Source organism: Leuresthes tenuis, unplaced genomic scaffold (genome assembly GCF_036924035.1).
Source record: "Leuresthes tenuis unplaced genomic scaffold, fLeuTen1.0.hap1 SCAF_3, whole genome shotgun sequence".
Taxonomy (NCBI): Eukaryota; Metazoa; Chordata; class Actinopteri; order Atheriniformes; family Atherinopsidae; genus Leuresthes; species Leuresthes tenuis.
The window spans coordinates 18,440,434-18,453,336 of record NW_027325357.1 but is presented as its reverse complement, the minus strand read 5'-3'; the positions used below and the strand labels follow the sequence as shown (position 1 = coordinate 18,453,336).

Sequence of the window (12,903 nt, the reverse complement as noted above, 5' to 3'; positions counted from 1 at the left end):
TAGCAAATCATGGATCTGACTACACCTTTGTTGCCATAGACAACGTCCAGAACTTTACGTCTGACCAGTTTCTATTTGTGATATTCTCATAGATGTAATTGAAAAGACTTAGACTGAGTGATTTCACCTGGAAGATGGCCAGTACAGCAGAGGACCCCCACCTTGGCTCAGGCCCAGATGATGATGACACACCTTCATCAGGAAGTGCCTCTGACTCGGACAGCATCCTCTCTGATGACTCTGTACTTCCAGACTACACGCAGGAGATAAAAAACGGAAGCGCAGCATCAACGCTGTATCAGACATGCGCTCGAAATGAACCCACTTTTCTGCGAGGTGTTCTTGAAAGAGGGGTGACAAAGGAGGAGGTGATGGAGCTGGACATCAATGGCTGGGTGAGAGTATCAATCATAGCGGCAATATTCAACAAGTTTGACTAAAAAAAATGTCATTGATCCTGAGCATTGACTGCAACCAACAGAATGGCTTGATGGTGGCATGCTGTAAAGGTTTCCTCGATATTGTACACGGGCTTCACAACTGTCCCTTCATAGATATAAATCACCAGGACAACGAAGGAAACACTGCACTGATGATTGCATCTCAAGCAGGTGAAATGTCAAATAAAATGTAATAATGCTTCACTGTCTGATGTCAATACAAGCAACAGTTTTGAATATAATATGTGGTTTATTTCTTATAAACTGATGATGGGATCTCTGAATGTTGTGTTCTTGCTGCAGGTCATGTCAGCACAGTGATGTATCTGCTGAACTACTTTCCTGGTGTAGACACTGAAATAAAGGACTGTCGTGGGTTCACAGCCCTCATCAAAGCGGCAATGACGGGCCGCAGTGACGTCGTGGCGGCTCTTGTTATGGCTGGTACGTAAAATGAATTGCTATGTTTTAATGCATATGAGCTTATGTTGCATGTGTAGGATCAAATATCCGTGTCGTTCGGATAACTTTCACAACAGTTGATTTGCCACACGACAAAACAGCTTTTCACTTTTGACAGTGCTCTGCAATCAGCCGCTGCAGGGCTATATTATTATCAGGTCTTTTGTCAAACTGTGACATTAACTGTTTCACCATAAAGCTCTAAATGAACAGTTACAGCTCAGCTGGCGAGAATAGTTGACCCTGTGGTTTATCCGTCACAGTATTTGACACCATCTAACGCCAGTGACGCAAGACCAGTTTAAGGGATCACTCTGAGATCATTATCATACCTTAACAGACTCTCCAGTAATCCCTGATTTACTAGTCATCCTGGCTGGTTGTTGATTAGCCACTTGGTTATTTTTAGTCTGCAAAACAACGAGTTTTCTTTTGATTTGACATGACAGGTTGCTCTAACCCTCTTCAGGTAATTTGATAAATAATTATGGTAAATAAATTACATTCATTTACCATATAGATTAACTGTATCATGGTGACATCAGGTAATTAAACACAGTCGTGCCTCCCTATTTTTTCTTCAGCCTGTGCAACATATTGCCCAAAATAGGTCAGTAATTCGATGATTTTGTTGCTAGTGCTTTGACACACACAGGAGTATTCAGCTGTTGTTACGTGCATGTTGAACTGCTGATATGTCTCACAGTGTTATCTGCCTCTTAACTAGAACAGACTCATCATCTGTGCACCTCTCCTCTTAGCCAAACCACCGGTTATGAAAAAGCCAATGAGCTCACACTAAAATTAGAAGCTGAAATTAATCTCCACTCACCTTATTTTTCTTTTCTGCCAAATATTCTCCTTTCATTTTTTTCCTTTTTTTTGCCAGGGGCTGACATACATGCAGTAGATTCTGCACGTGGAAAGTGTGCTCGGGACTGGGCACTCAAAACTGGTCGCTATGAGACTTTACACCGTCTCCGCCGCCTTACGCTACGGCCAAAAGCTGAGCAATTCTGTGAGAGCTACATCCCTGAGTGGCCTGAATTAAAGGAGAGAGTGGCCAAAGCAACAGCTCAGAAAAGCCCTACAGAAAAAATTACACTGCGGCTCAAAAACACATTTGGATTTAACTTTCCACGTGATCCCCAGGACAATGGGGCCTTGGACCACTTGGTGCGGATGACCACCAGTGTCCACAGCCCTCTAATCTCAACTGGATGTCACCCACTTTGTCCCACAAGCCCTCCAGCGATGGGAAAGAGGCGGCTTGCAGTACCAGAGCTGTTGAAGAAACACGCACAGAAGGAGCTGGAAGAGGGCTCAGTGTGCCACAGCAACGGCTCAGTCTCATACATGATCCCATGTGTCCATTCTGCAGACACAATTGCTTCAACATGTTGTCCTGACACTGAGAGGCGAGGCAGCATCCTCTCGTTGGCCTCCACCAAAGTCGCTACAACGTTCATTCCCCGCAGTATGGCGAGACGGAACAGCGTGTTCCCCTCTGGTTGCATTCCCAAGATCAGTGTCAACAGGCCTTCAGAAGCAACGCCAAAGAAAGAGAAGAAGAATAAGAAGAAGAAGGAAAAGGGCTATCTAGAACCCCCCAAGTGGAGGTACAAGGAGCTTAAGGATGAGAAAAAGAAGGAGAAGAAAAAGGCTGAAAAAGAGAAGGAAGCGAAAGAGAAGAAAAGGGACAGCAAGAAAAAATAAATTCCTTCAAAAGTTCCTGCTTGGAGAAAGAAGCTTTTTGAAAACTAAAAGCTTTAAAAGCTTGTTTAACTCTGGGATTGAAATGTTTAAGCGAAATGTCTTGAAAATATTCACAAAAATGTAAACAAGAGAGGCCAGAACAGATCAATGGCGCAGTAATGTGGTGCGTCATATCGCCTGAGTCAAGAACACCCCCACAAGCAGCAATAAGAAAGGTAGCGATGCAGCCAGCACCTAACCCCACAGATTTAGGCTGTGGGGAAGTTCCACATCGTAGTTGTCAGTTTTTAATGAAAAAGATTGAAAATAGATGATCAGTGATATTATTCACTGAAAGCAGCAGAATAACCCAAAAAGTTGGTAGGCCACCATACATGGGTTGTGTTATGACTACAAAGATCTTAAACTTACACATTTTCTCCTACACGTAATACCTCACAAGTAAAGGGAGACTGCTGGTAGCCCACAAGTTTATGTGTGCAGGTAGCATAGTTGAACCATTTAGTGGGGTTTAAGATTAAGTTCAACGCAAAATTATTCTTATATTACTAAAACTGTTTAAACGTCTGTGTGGCTGCATATTACTTCAATTTGGTGACTTACCGGAGGAGCAATATTTGTGATGGATTTAATGAGAGGATTATGGTTCGTACTGTATAGCTCTGGTTATTTCCTCAGTCTCAATAATGAGTCTCTTAAAGAAAAGAAAGTAACAGGAGTGTCTGTTTTGACGCCATTTGGCACCGTTGTGTTCTGGCCTTAAGCCAAAAAGAATAATAAAGCACTCAACCCACGATTAAACAGACTTTTTTCAATGTTATTCCCCTGTGAATGTGTTTAAAAGGTAAAAAAGAAAGAAGCTTTTTCATTTTTCATCTACCTCATCAGTCAAACAAAAGACAATCAGGTCAATACAAATTACTCCATATACACCTAGATATTGATTTGCAGTATGTAAATACATATGTTATAGCTTATTTGAATTACTATGTTAAATCAGTAAATAGTTTGTGTTCATTTCAAGATATTCTTGTTAAAAGAATGACTGTAAATACTGTACATCCTGTACATAGTGCAATAAAACTGAGGGACCAGTTTTCTCCTCTGTTGCACTTTTCTGATAATGCCAACACGTGCTTATGAAACTTCCTGTTCTTAATAACTTTGTGAGTGCATGGAATGAGTTTGCTTGAAATTAAAGATAAATATAGGACCATGAAACATCTCCCATGTATTTGTTAGTGATCCAGACTGCAGCAGTAAATATGAAACTGACAGGAATGAAAAATAGGAGGCTGATAAATCCACCAGGACTCAATACAATCTCTGCCGTGCTTTAATTGATTTGGTGTCTCATAAACTCAGTAAAACCAAACTTAAACTACAATCTTTGATGTACTGTACGCTAAAATGAATGTAAAAGGCAACGGCGAGAAATGAAAATTCAGATTTCAGGCCAAAGCATTAGCTGACCAAAAAAGGTAGCTGAAATATGTTCAAGCATACGTGTTCCTGTCAGGAGTCGAGCTGCAGCTGCAACCACGAAACCAGTGTCTGTCCAACTCTGAACGAACTGGGATGTTTTTCACAATGATGATGAAAGAGTTGATATGAAGCAGAGATAAGTTGGCAATGCCACAAATAGGTCCCTTTGTCAGCTAGCGTGTTTTTGTTTTTTTAGATACACCTTACTCCTCAGGCTGAATATTTGGAGTTGGTATCATTTTGCAGAATAAACTTAAGAACCAATCAGATGCCTCTGTGATGGTGCGGCGTGCTGGATGGGAATCTATGTTTTGGCCATCTGTTTTTACAGTTGGATCAAATGTTTCTCACATTCGTTGAGCAGAGACAAAAGTGGAATGTCACTGTACAGTGAAAGGCTGAAAAGGAAAAGCTACAGTAAACCTTTTTATTTTTCAATTTAAAACAGGGTCTTTATAAAAATATAAATGTTTTAAAACTCTCAAAAGCTATCCCATGTGTGGTTATCGTCTTGTTTGACTGATAGACCCAGCAGACAAATTGACCCATGTATATAAACTTTCCTCGACACATGTCCACTCACAGAATTTAACTTGGTTTGGAGAATTTGCTTCCACTTCAATTACTGCAGTGCCTGAACTTTGACTCCTCAGCCCTTCCTGCAGCACTACTGACCATTCAGCGTTGAAAACAAACCGTTCCCAGAATCATCTCCAGCTGCAGCAGCCAGTGTTTATGTAAGATCACACCACTGAAAAATGAGTGTGTTTACACTAACCATGCCCCTCAGTCGAAGGGCTTTGGTTCCTCTGGCTGGAAACCACAAAGGGAATCTGATGTTCCCTCTGATCTCTGGGAGAAATACTGACGGTAAAAACTGTTTTTTATTGCTCACTTTAACACGAGATGTTTGTTAAAACAGACAAAAGTCCATTTGACATGGTTCTTTTTGACGGAGAGACTGAACGTTCTACGAGATGTGAACCAGATTTAAACACTTTGCTCACGTCTGCTTTCTTAAGGAATCTTAAATCTTAATGAGCTGCATGAAATCGAGACGTTAAATACCTTCTTTCCCTCTGCAGGATTGAAGGAGTCAAATGCGGTTTTGTGACAAGTTGCTTTGGCTGTTCACATTAAAGACTTTTACCCTACAGTTTACCGAGAAGGTGTTTTTATTTTCTTTTACCTGCTCCGTCAGTCTTAACTAATGACTTACTTTAAGAAACTCACCGTAACTTGTATATATGAGTAAATATGACTTTATTCTGCATTCCCTGTCAGTTACATTGTGTCTCTCAGCAAATTGTTTTAGTTCACTTTGATTTTACGAAACAACTTTGACTCTATCTGAGCTCTGAGTTTGATCACATGAGCACATTTAATGGATGTTAAAATGCTTAAAGCTGGTTTCCACAACCCCAAACCTTCAGTAGAAGTGATCAGTCACCAGGTAAAAAAAAAAAAAACTGCTATCACAAAAGCACACTCTTGAAGAACTTTTATTGCTCGTTGTTTAAATTACATCAATGCAGATTAGTACAAAAATTATATACTTACATACAGTTGCATACATTCAGTCTCACATATGCCAAAACTTTAAATGTTCCTCAATTCTCAACCAAAAAAAAAACGGAAACCAAGTGCTGGTTTTTAGTGACTTTTAGTGATCGTGTCCCCTAAAAACAATGACTGGACAACGGTAAATAATAAACCTATCATTTGTAATATTCTGACAGTCATAGACTGATGGTAAATAACAAAAAAAAAAACATGACACAGCATCAACATTAATCAGATGAACTGTTAATTTGACCTTTAAGTGATGGACCAGTTTTGCCAAAAACAGATTTTACTGCACTGAAGAAAATCCCTTTGACTAAAATAAAGTATCAGTCACGAACAGAGAAAAGAATGTTTCTAACGTAAAACATATAATCCATTACACCTGTAGTTCTACATGACAACACACAAAGTGGCAAAATGCTAAAGCCATAAATACCCAGCGTCGGGCATTAAAACAGCTCGTTTGTAACGGCAGATTCGTCAGTGCTGTTATTGTGTTCTCCCAGGTTTGCTACTTTGCTGTCAGGCTACACAACAGCATTTAAAAAGGTTAAATACACAACGTTCGATGAATAAGCTGTCTTTGGGAAGAAAAAAAAAAAAAAAAAAAGGTTTGGAAGCTGCAACCTGAAAAATTCAGACTGATTAAACTAATTTAGAATAAGAATATTCTTTTTCTGAGTAATCATCTTAAAATCCAACCAACACCACTCTGGAGTCTTCAAAGTGCAGTGTTCAAATCTAAGTAATCGATCGATACTTCACTAATCAATATGTCCTTGCAAATTGGAAGAGAGCACTTAAAACTGACAGCCAAGTCCTCTAACTGCATTTAAATGAACACGTTAACTAAATAAAGGAATAATAGAGTAAAATTTAGGATGGATAACATACTACATGCACCAGGGAGATGTGTGACGTGTCAGAGCAACACACACACTGCTGCGGACCTGCCAAAGATGCGAGTTACCATCACTCTCAGGCAGGCCCGCTGTGTTTGTAGCTTTATAACCTTAGAGCGAAAGTGGGATGCTGTCAACATAATGGAATCTGGGGAAATTAGTTTTCCTTCGGAAATTAATTAGAATTTTACAGAGAACATTTCTGTTATCAGATCAGCATCGCAGCCACGGAGGTGGGTGTGCTTCTGGATTATCTCCACAACTTTCCACAGGTTTTTTTGTGCTTTTTTTTTCCTCTTTAAATCTCTCCTGGACTTATGGTAACTTGGAATTTGGCTCAATGTAGAGGAGGCTCATCTATGTTGTGTGCTACTGCAGTTGTAAGCTGCTGTATTTCTAAACTTTCTAAATGGAGGAGTCTCCATGTTTGGATGTTACAGGACATGGATAATACTTCATATTATTTTGATGATCTCCTTCTCACATGTTGGTTCTTTCCTGCCTGTGCTCTGGTTACATGTTTAAACTGCGAAACCTTTCACTGCTGCTCCCTCACGCTGTGCCTGTGGGCAGACAAATCAAACCGTTAGTTAAAATTCTACCATAAACAAATTTAGGAACATATGGAAATCATTCAAGAGCTTTAAATGCAACCGCTATGGTGCATTGGCTTTAAAAATGGGAGACACTGACATCTGTACTTACCCAACTCTTCTCTGTCAGTTAGCACTAGTGCCTGCAGGATATCAGAAAGGGAGACAATCCCCCTCACCACTTCCTGCTCGTCCACCACCACCAGTCTGTGAACCTGGAGGACACAACACTCCCTTTACTCTCAGCTCTGTAAAATACCATTTCTACCACTGCCAAAGGAATGCGGAGAAAATCTGCAAGATAATAACGTGCGCGCACACACAACTGCTCCTTGATATTTATCGCTGAGCAATAAGAGCAAGTCAGACAGATTTTAATCTTTCAGGACAGTGGAGCCACAATGAAGCATACATGTGTGCAAATTACACGCTGAATGCTGTTTGTAACCTTTCCCATTACGGACAAAAGGCAGAGTTTAGTGGGCGTTAGTTTTGTTGTATCCACTGTGAAATGGGGTTATAATGACATCCGCTTCCCACCTCAGCCTCCACCAGTCTGTTGATAATGGCCTCCAGGGTCTCGTGCCTGTTGCAGGTCAACACTCCCTCAAAGTACTGAGAGCGGTGCTGCAATGCTTTGGTCACTGTAATATCCAGGTTGTTGTAGTTCTTCTCTGCTGCCAGGTTCTGTGCAAAGACAAACCCTCGATGTATAACGTTTCACCAGCCATTGTTCTTTAATTCATTACATTCACAAGAAACTAACAGACGACAACACGGCTCTATGGCGCTCACAGCATGGTGATGAGACAGAAAAAAAACAGCACGCAGTGACTGCTTTCAACTTACTATAACATCAAATTTCGAGTAGATGTCCACCACTCGACCTGCGAAACAGAGACAGCACACAAACATATCAAATTCCACATGTCTCTGGTTTTTAATGTAGAAGTATCTGGGATTTGACTTCAAGCAGCCCACGTACCTTTGTCATCCAAAACAGGGAGCGCCGACACTCGCTGCTCAACAAAAATACCCAGTGCTGTGTACAGCGGTGTGTCCGTACGCACCACTGCTATGTTTCGGAATGTCCCGATATTCAGTTCCTCTAGAGTTTGACTCAAGAACAAGGGTTTTGGCATCTCTGATATCTGAATATGAGCATATGAAGAATTTGAAACAAACCATAAGGGTGATGGGTGATGACCTTTGTTCAACAGTTTTAAACGATCGAGTTTTCTTTACTTTATTCAGTAGTCACTACGTGTATTGGAGAGCTACAGTAGAACAACCATAAACAAACAGACAATGGCAGTATACTCATGCAGCAACGGGAGGGAGTAAAGCCTGGACGGACTTACAAAAAGCTTCAGGAACTTCAGAATCCTCTTGTGTGTGAGAATGTACAATGTGTTGCCTGTAAGGGGGTCAATTACAGGTAATCTGTGGATCTTGTTCTTCAACAGCGACGATACTGCATCATACAAACTGTGGCACAGGAACAGAGCAAGTTCAGAGAGACAGCTGTGGCAATCAAGTTATTGGAGACAGCATGTAAGAAGACAGCTAAACAATCAGAAAGTTGCTTATGCTGGTTTGTCAGTCATCTTGTGTCTTACAAAGACGTGTAGTAACACAAGAATAGTGCAGCATACATACAATAAAAAGAATTATCAAACGCCATCAACAGAAAGTTTTAGTAGTTATAAACAATTTAGTCAACAGAAATAAATGTGAAGGATTAAATTACAAACAAGCATACAGAGCCGCTTCTCTAAGAAAAGTGAAATCTGACACTAACAACTAAAGCACCCTAACTGTAGATGACTGTATGTGCCGCTGCTACTCACCTAGCATTGGGAGATATGCTAACCAGGGGCTTGAAAGAGTCTTGGAGGTACACTTCTATCATTATCAAAGAAAAGAAAATGGAATTCACTGCCATGACGAGAAGAATAAACGTTCACGCTCTTGTGTTCATTAAACATTCTCACCTCTCCATGTTTCAATTTTGTGCTCTTCCAACTCATATATCTGAACCTAAAAGATTACATCGAGAGAATGGGTTAATCAAGTGATAAAGGACCAGAAATAGGGTAGCAAATCAGTTCACCTCTTAGATGAAACAAAGCCATTTTACAGTTTAAGTTTGAGATTTATAAGCTTCATCTGCTGGACTATGAGCATCTTACCAATGGAGACTTGTAATAGCGATGAAGAATGTTAATGAAGTCTGTGATGGTTAGCATTCCTGCAGAGAACGAAGACAGGCATAAAATCAGTTCATCGTTTGAAGCCGATTCGACACATGGAGGGACACAGGGACGTATGGAAATGTCTCTTACCAACAAAGCACTGCTTCTTACTGTCCCACAGAGGCGCTGCTCTGACTCCATTAGAAACAAGAGCAAAGAACGCCTTCTTCACCTGGAAGATTATTAACAACAAGGATTCAGTCCAGTGGGAGAGACACACACAATATATACATGTTTGATTTAAAGTTTTTCTTTAACCTGAAGTGAAGTATCAAACACAACTAATTTGGAGCTGGTGGGTACGAGGTCATAACAACGGTGCGACTTCATGAACCTGGTGTACACATTGTGCTCTGGGTCTGAAGAAAGGGGAAAGATATCGATTAAAGACACTCCCACGTCAATGTTTCTAACTTTGTCGTCAAGAGATTTGTGTGAATCTCTTACCTTCGGTGACTGGGTCCTTTTTGCCCTCAAAATCATCAATAGTTACTGGGATCTGAAAAAAAAGAGATCAGCTCAATAAAGTTTTCAGTTTTCTATAACTTGGCTAAAATAACAGTTAAGGTAAGTAGCTTATCATATTTGTATTGACTGGAAATGCAACAGAAAAGTAACATTTTGGATAAGTGCTCTTCTTGCTTTAAAAGAACAAAATCTTCCATGTGGACTCAAAATAAACTACATTATTATGTTATAGAGTATTCAAAAGGACACTGGGTGCACTGATAAGAAGGTTTAACTGATTTGAAGAGCTCAGACTTTGTGGATGTGTTTATTCAGTTCTTGTTTCCCTTTTTCTCACTTATTGTGACAACATATCAAAGTAACCTCGGCCAAACCCTGTAAGAAAACCACCAGATGAGCTAAACGACTGATCAAGGGTTATAGATTAACGCGTTCAAGTTTAGTCATGTAATCCTTAATGCGTTTTCGGTTTATTTATCTAGTCATGTGTTCAGTCATTAATGCTCTGGGCAGTCACGAATAACAAAAAAAAAAAATAAACACGCTGCTTCACTGTTAAGTCTTTGTTGGATGTAGTTAAAGGCAGTTTATAACGTGCATGTTCAGCAAACTGGTTAAACATCAAACAGCGTCAGTTACTGCTGTTACAAACAAGTCACGTGTACCACGTTAATTCAATAATGCCTGGTTGTCGAACAAACACTGTGACTGTTGAAGTTATTCATAACTTGAGGACGGCCAATAGCACTAAAACACCGCATAGATATTAGCTTGTTAGCTAGCGTCACAATCTGTTGACGTTCACGATCCACCAGTCGAGGTGACTTTCCTTTTCGGCTCTGGCTTTTTTAAATGACGTCGGTTGCTATGTTAAGACTTTATGTGCCACACTGCCATGTTGCAGTGATAACTGTGGTCTGTTGTTGAAGTTAAAGCCTTAATTATGTGTGCTTTCCCAACCAACATTACTAGCAGAGAGCCTTTAAAACACAAATATCACAAATTAGCTCGCTAGCTAGCAGCTAACGTTAGCATGAGAGTCAGCTTTGTTCGTGAGATGGAAAAACTTTGTTGAAAAGGCTGTTGGATTATAGACAAGTTAAAGCAAACAACATGACTTACACACTCCATATTCCATTGGTTGAATCGTCTTCCTATGACCGGGTGTACAATTGACAGGACCTCGCAAAGCCACGCAGATCTTCTTCCGCTACAACTCAAAGCTACGTGAATGGATGAGCGGCGGTTAACGTAATGTCTGTGGTATTAACGCACGCGGAAACTCACCACCTGAGGCTGCAGGGCTGGAAGAGATATTCACATTATCTCCCCGAATAAGATGTGCTATCAAAATCTTACTTTGAGTGAAGACACTAAATACTACAACGAAACATTCCCAGTTAATTACATGATGGCAAGTTATCTTTAAATGTTCAAATATACAGTCGTAAACATCAATCATACACACAAGTTTAACCTACATATATATATATATATATATATATATATATATATATATATATATGTACAGACATTTGATCACTAGATAAAGCCTTGTTCAAAAGATTTTGTTGACATGGCAGAGTTGAAGCTTTTTGCAGAAGAGATTTTGGTTTTATCATCACTACATGAATCCAAAGAGATGTTCAGCTAGCCGGGTCCAGAGACTTTATTTTAGGGACAAATGGGCTTAAAACCAAGGAGGCTTCTTCAGTTTGAATTAACTTGGAATTCCAGATATTTAACCCTTAAGAGGGGTTACTGATCACAACGTGAGTAACTAACCCAGAAGCAATCATGGGGTCACTAAAGTTGTTCAAGTCACAAGACTTCCCCACCCACCACCAAGTCATTTATATTTTAGTTCACATGAATAAAAGGGCAAATGTTGGGGAAACACACAGGGAGTACAGACTTCACTGAAGCCTATGCGTGTGATGGATGATGCTTTTGGCGTGTCGTGCTTGCTTAGAGTAAACACCTACAGCTTCATATAGTCTTTTCTCAAACCATCTTTACCATATGTACATTACTGCCCTCAGAGGAGTCCACCTTATCTTTGAGATGCAGGTGGACTGCTGAGTTTTGTGGATTTGGCTCTCCTGTGTTGAGCCATGCAACTGCGCAGCAGTGATTAAGTCTGCCCAAAATGAACCATCTTTGTGTTCCTTTCAGCACTGAGCCACGCGTAAAACATTAGACAGATTGTGTTTCGCTGTTTGATCCTTTACACAATGCAGTTTTTTTTCTGGGAATGTTACTGGGCCTGAAGTTTACTGGCATGATGTGTTTGGAGTAAATTCCTCTGAGCCACACTATCGCTCTGCCACATAAAGAATGACAATGTTATTGGAGGTCTTTTTCATTTCCTTTGCATACTAAACAAAAACCCAGTTGGGATGTCTTTTATGGGTCTTTTAGGTTTTGACATGTCGGGAAACAAGAAGTAAGTTTCTGGTAAATACTGTAATACTACTGTCCTTCTTAATGTGGGCAGTCTGTAATAAAGGAGGAAGCATCTTACATCCTCGCATATGAACATGACGTTATTCGGCAACTACAACACTGTACATAGGTTATATAAAAGTCTCTACCTCTTGGGTTTGTATTTGGACTCCGGTGTCATCCGTATATTTAAACCAGTGGCTAAGTGTTGCCCCTTATTGAGCCCAATGCATTCCATTTCACTGACTCTTAAAACTGTGTTACCCCTCAAGAAGCCAAATACCTGGAAACTCACTTGAGAGTCACATAAGCCTCATGAATGATAAGTAAAATGCTCAGTTGGACGATTAAGAATATTATAACAAGAGGATTTAAATTTCACCACTCCTCTGCAGACAGTGAGGTTTATGTCTTAATGCATTACTTATATTTACAGGCTCTATGAAAGATTACATTTTAATGTGGTACATGAACCTGTGTACTCTATGCTGCTATTGACAGTTTGCAGTAAAGCATTGCTTTTTTTTGCTATTTTCATGTTAATTTCGAACACAAAATTTACATGTAGCAA

General features: G+C 40.0%; 2 protein-coding genes across 2 annotated transcripts; one reads left to right on the top strand and one right to left on the bottom strand.

The window, feature by feature from the left end:
• The first annotated feature begins 134 nt into the window (after nt 1–134).
• ankrd33ab (ankyrin repeat domain 33Ab) lies at nt 135–2,799 on the top strand. The gene is made up of 4 exons (XM_072382276.1): nt 135–395; nt 482–611; nt 744–884; nt 1,792–2,799. The coding sequence occupies exons 1-4, from the start codon at nt 135–137 to the stop codon at nt 2,616–2,618; spliced, it is 1,359 nt and encodes a 452-aa protein (XP_072238377.1). The 3' UTR covers nt 2,619–2,799.
• Nucleotides 2,800–5,589: 2,790 nt separating this feature from the next.
• On the bottom strand, nt 5,590–11,126 carry prkag1 (protein kinase, AMP-activated, gamma 1 non-catalytic subunit). The gene is made up of 13 exons (XM_072382274.1): nt 11,010–11,126; nt 9,867–9,918; nt 9,678–9,778; nt 9,510–9,591; nt 9,357–9,415; nt 9,159–9,204; nt 9,015–9,069; nt 8,526–8,652; nt 8,150–8,315; nt 8,014–8,051; nt 7,705–7,851; nt 7,277–7,379; nt 5,590–7,134 (listed from the first exon to the last, which is right to left on the bottom strand). Exons 1-13 carry the CDS (start codon nt 11,016–11,018, stop codon nt 7,124–7,126), a joined length of 996 nt encoding a protein of 331 aa, XP_072238375.1. The 5' UTR covers nt 11,019–11,126; the 3' UTR covers nt 5,590–7,123.
• Nucleotides 11,127–12,903: the final 1,777 nt, after the last annotated feature.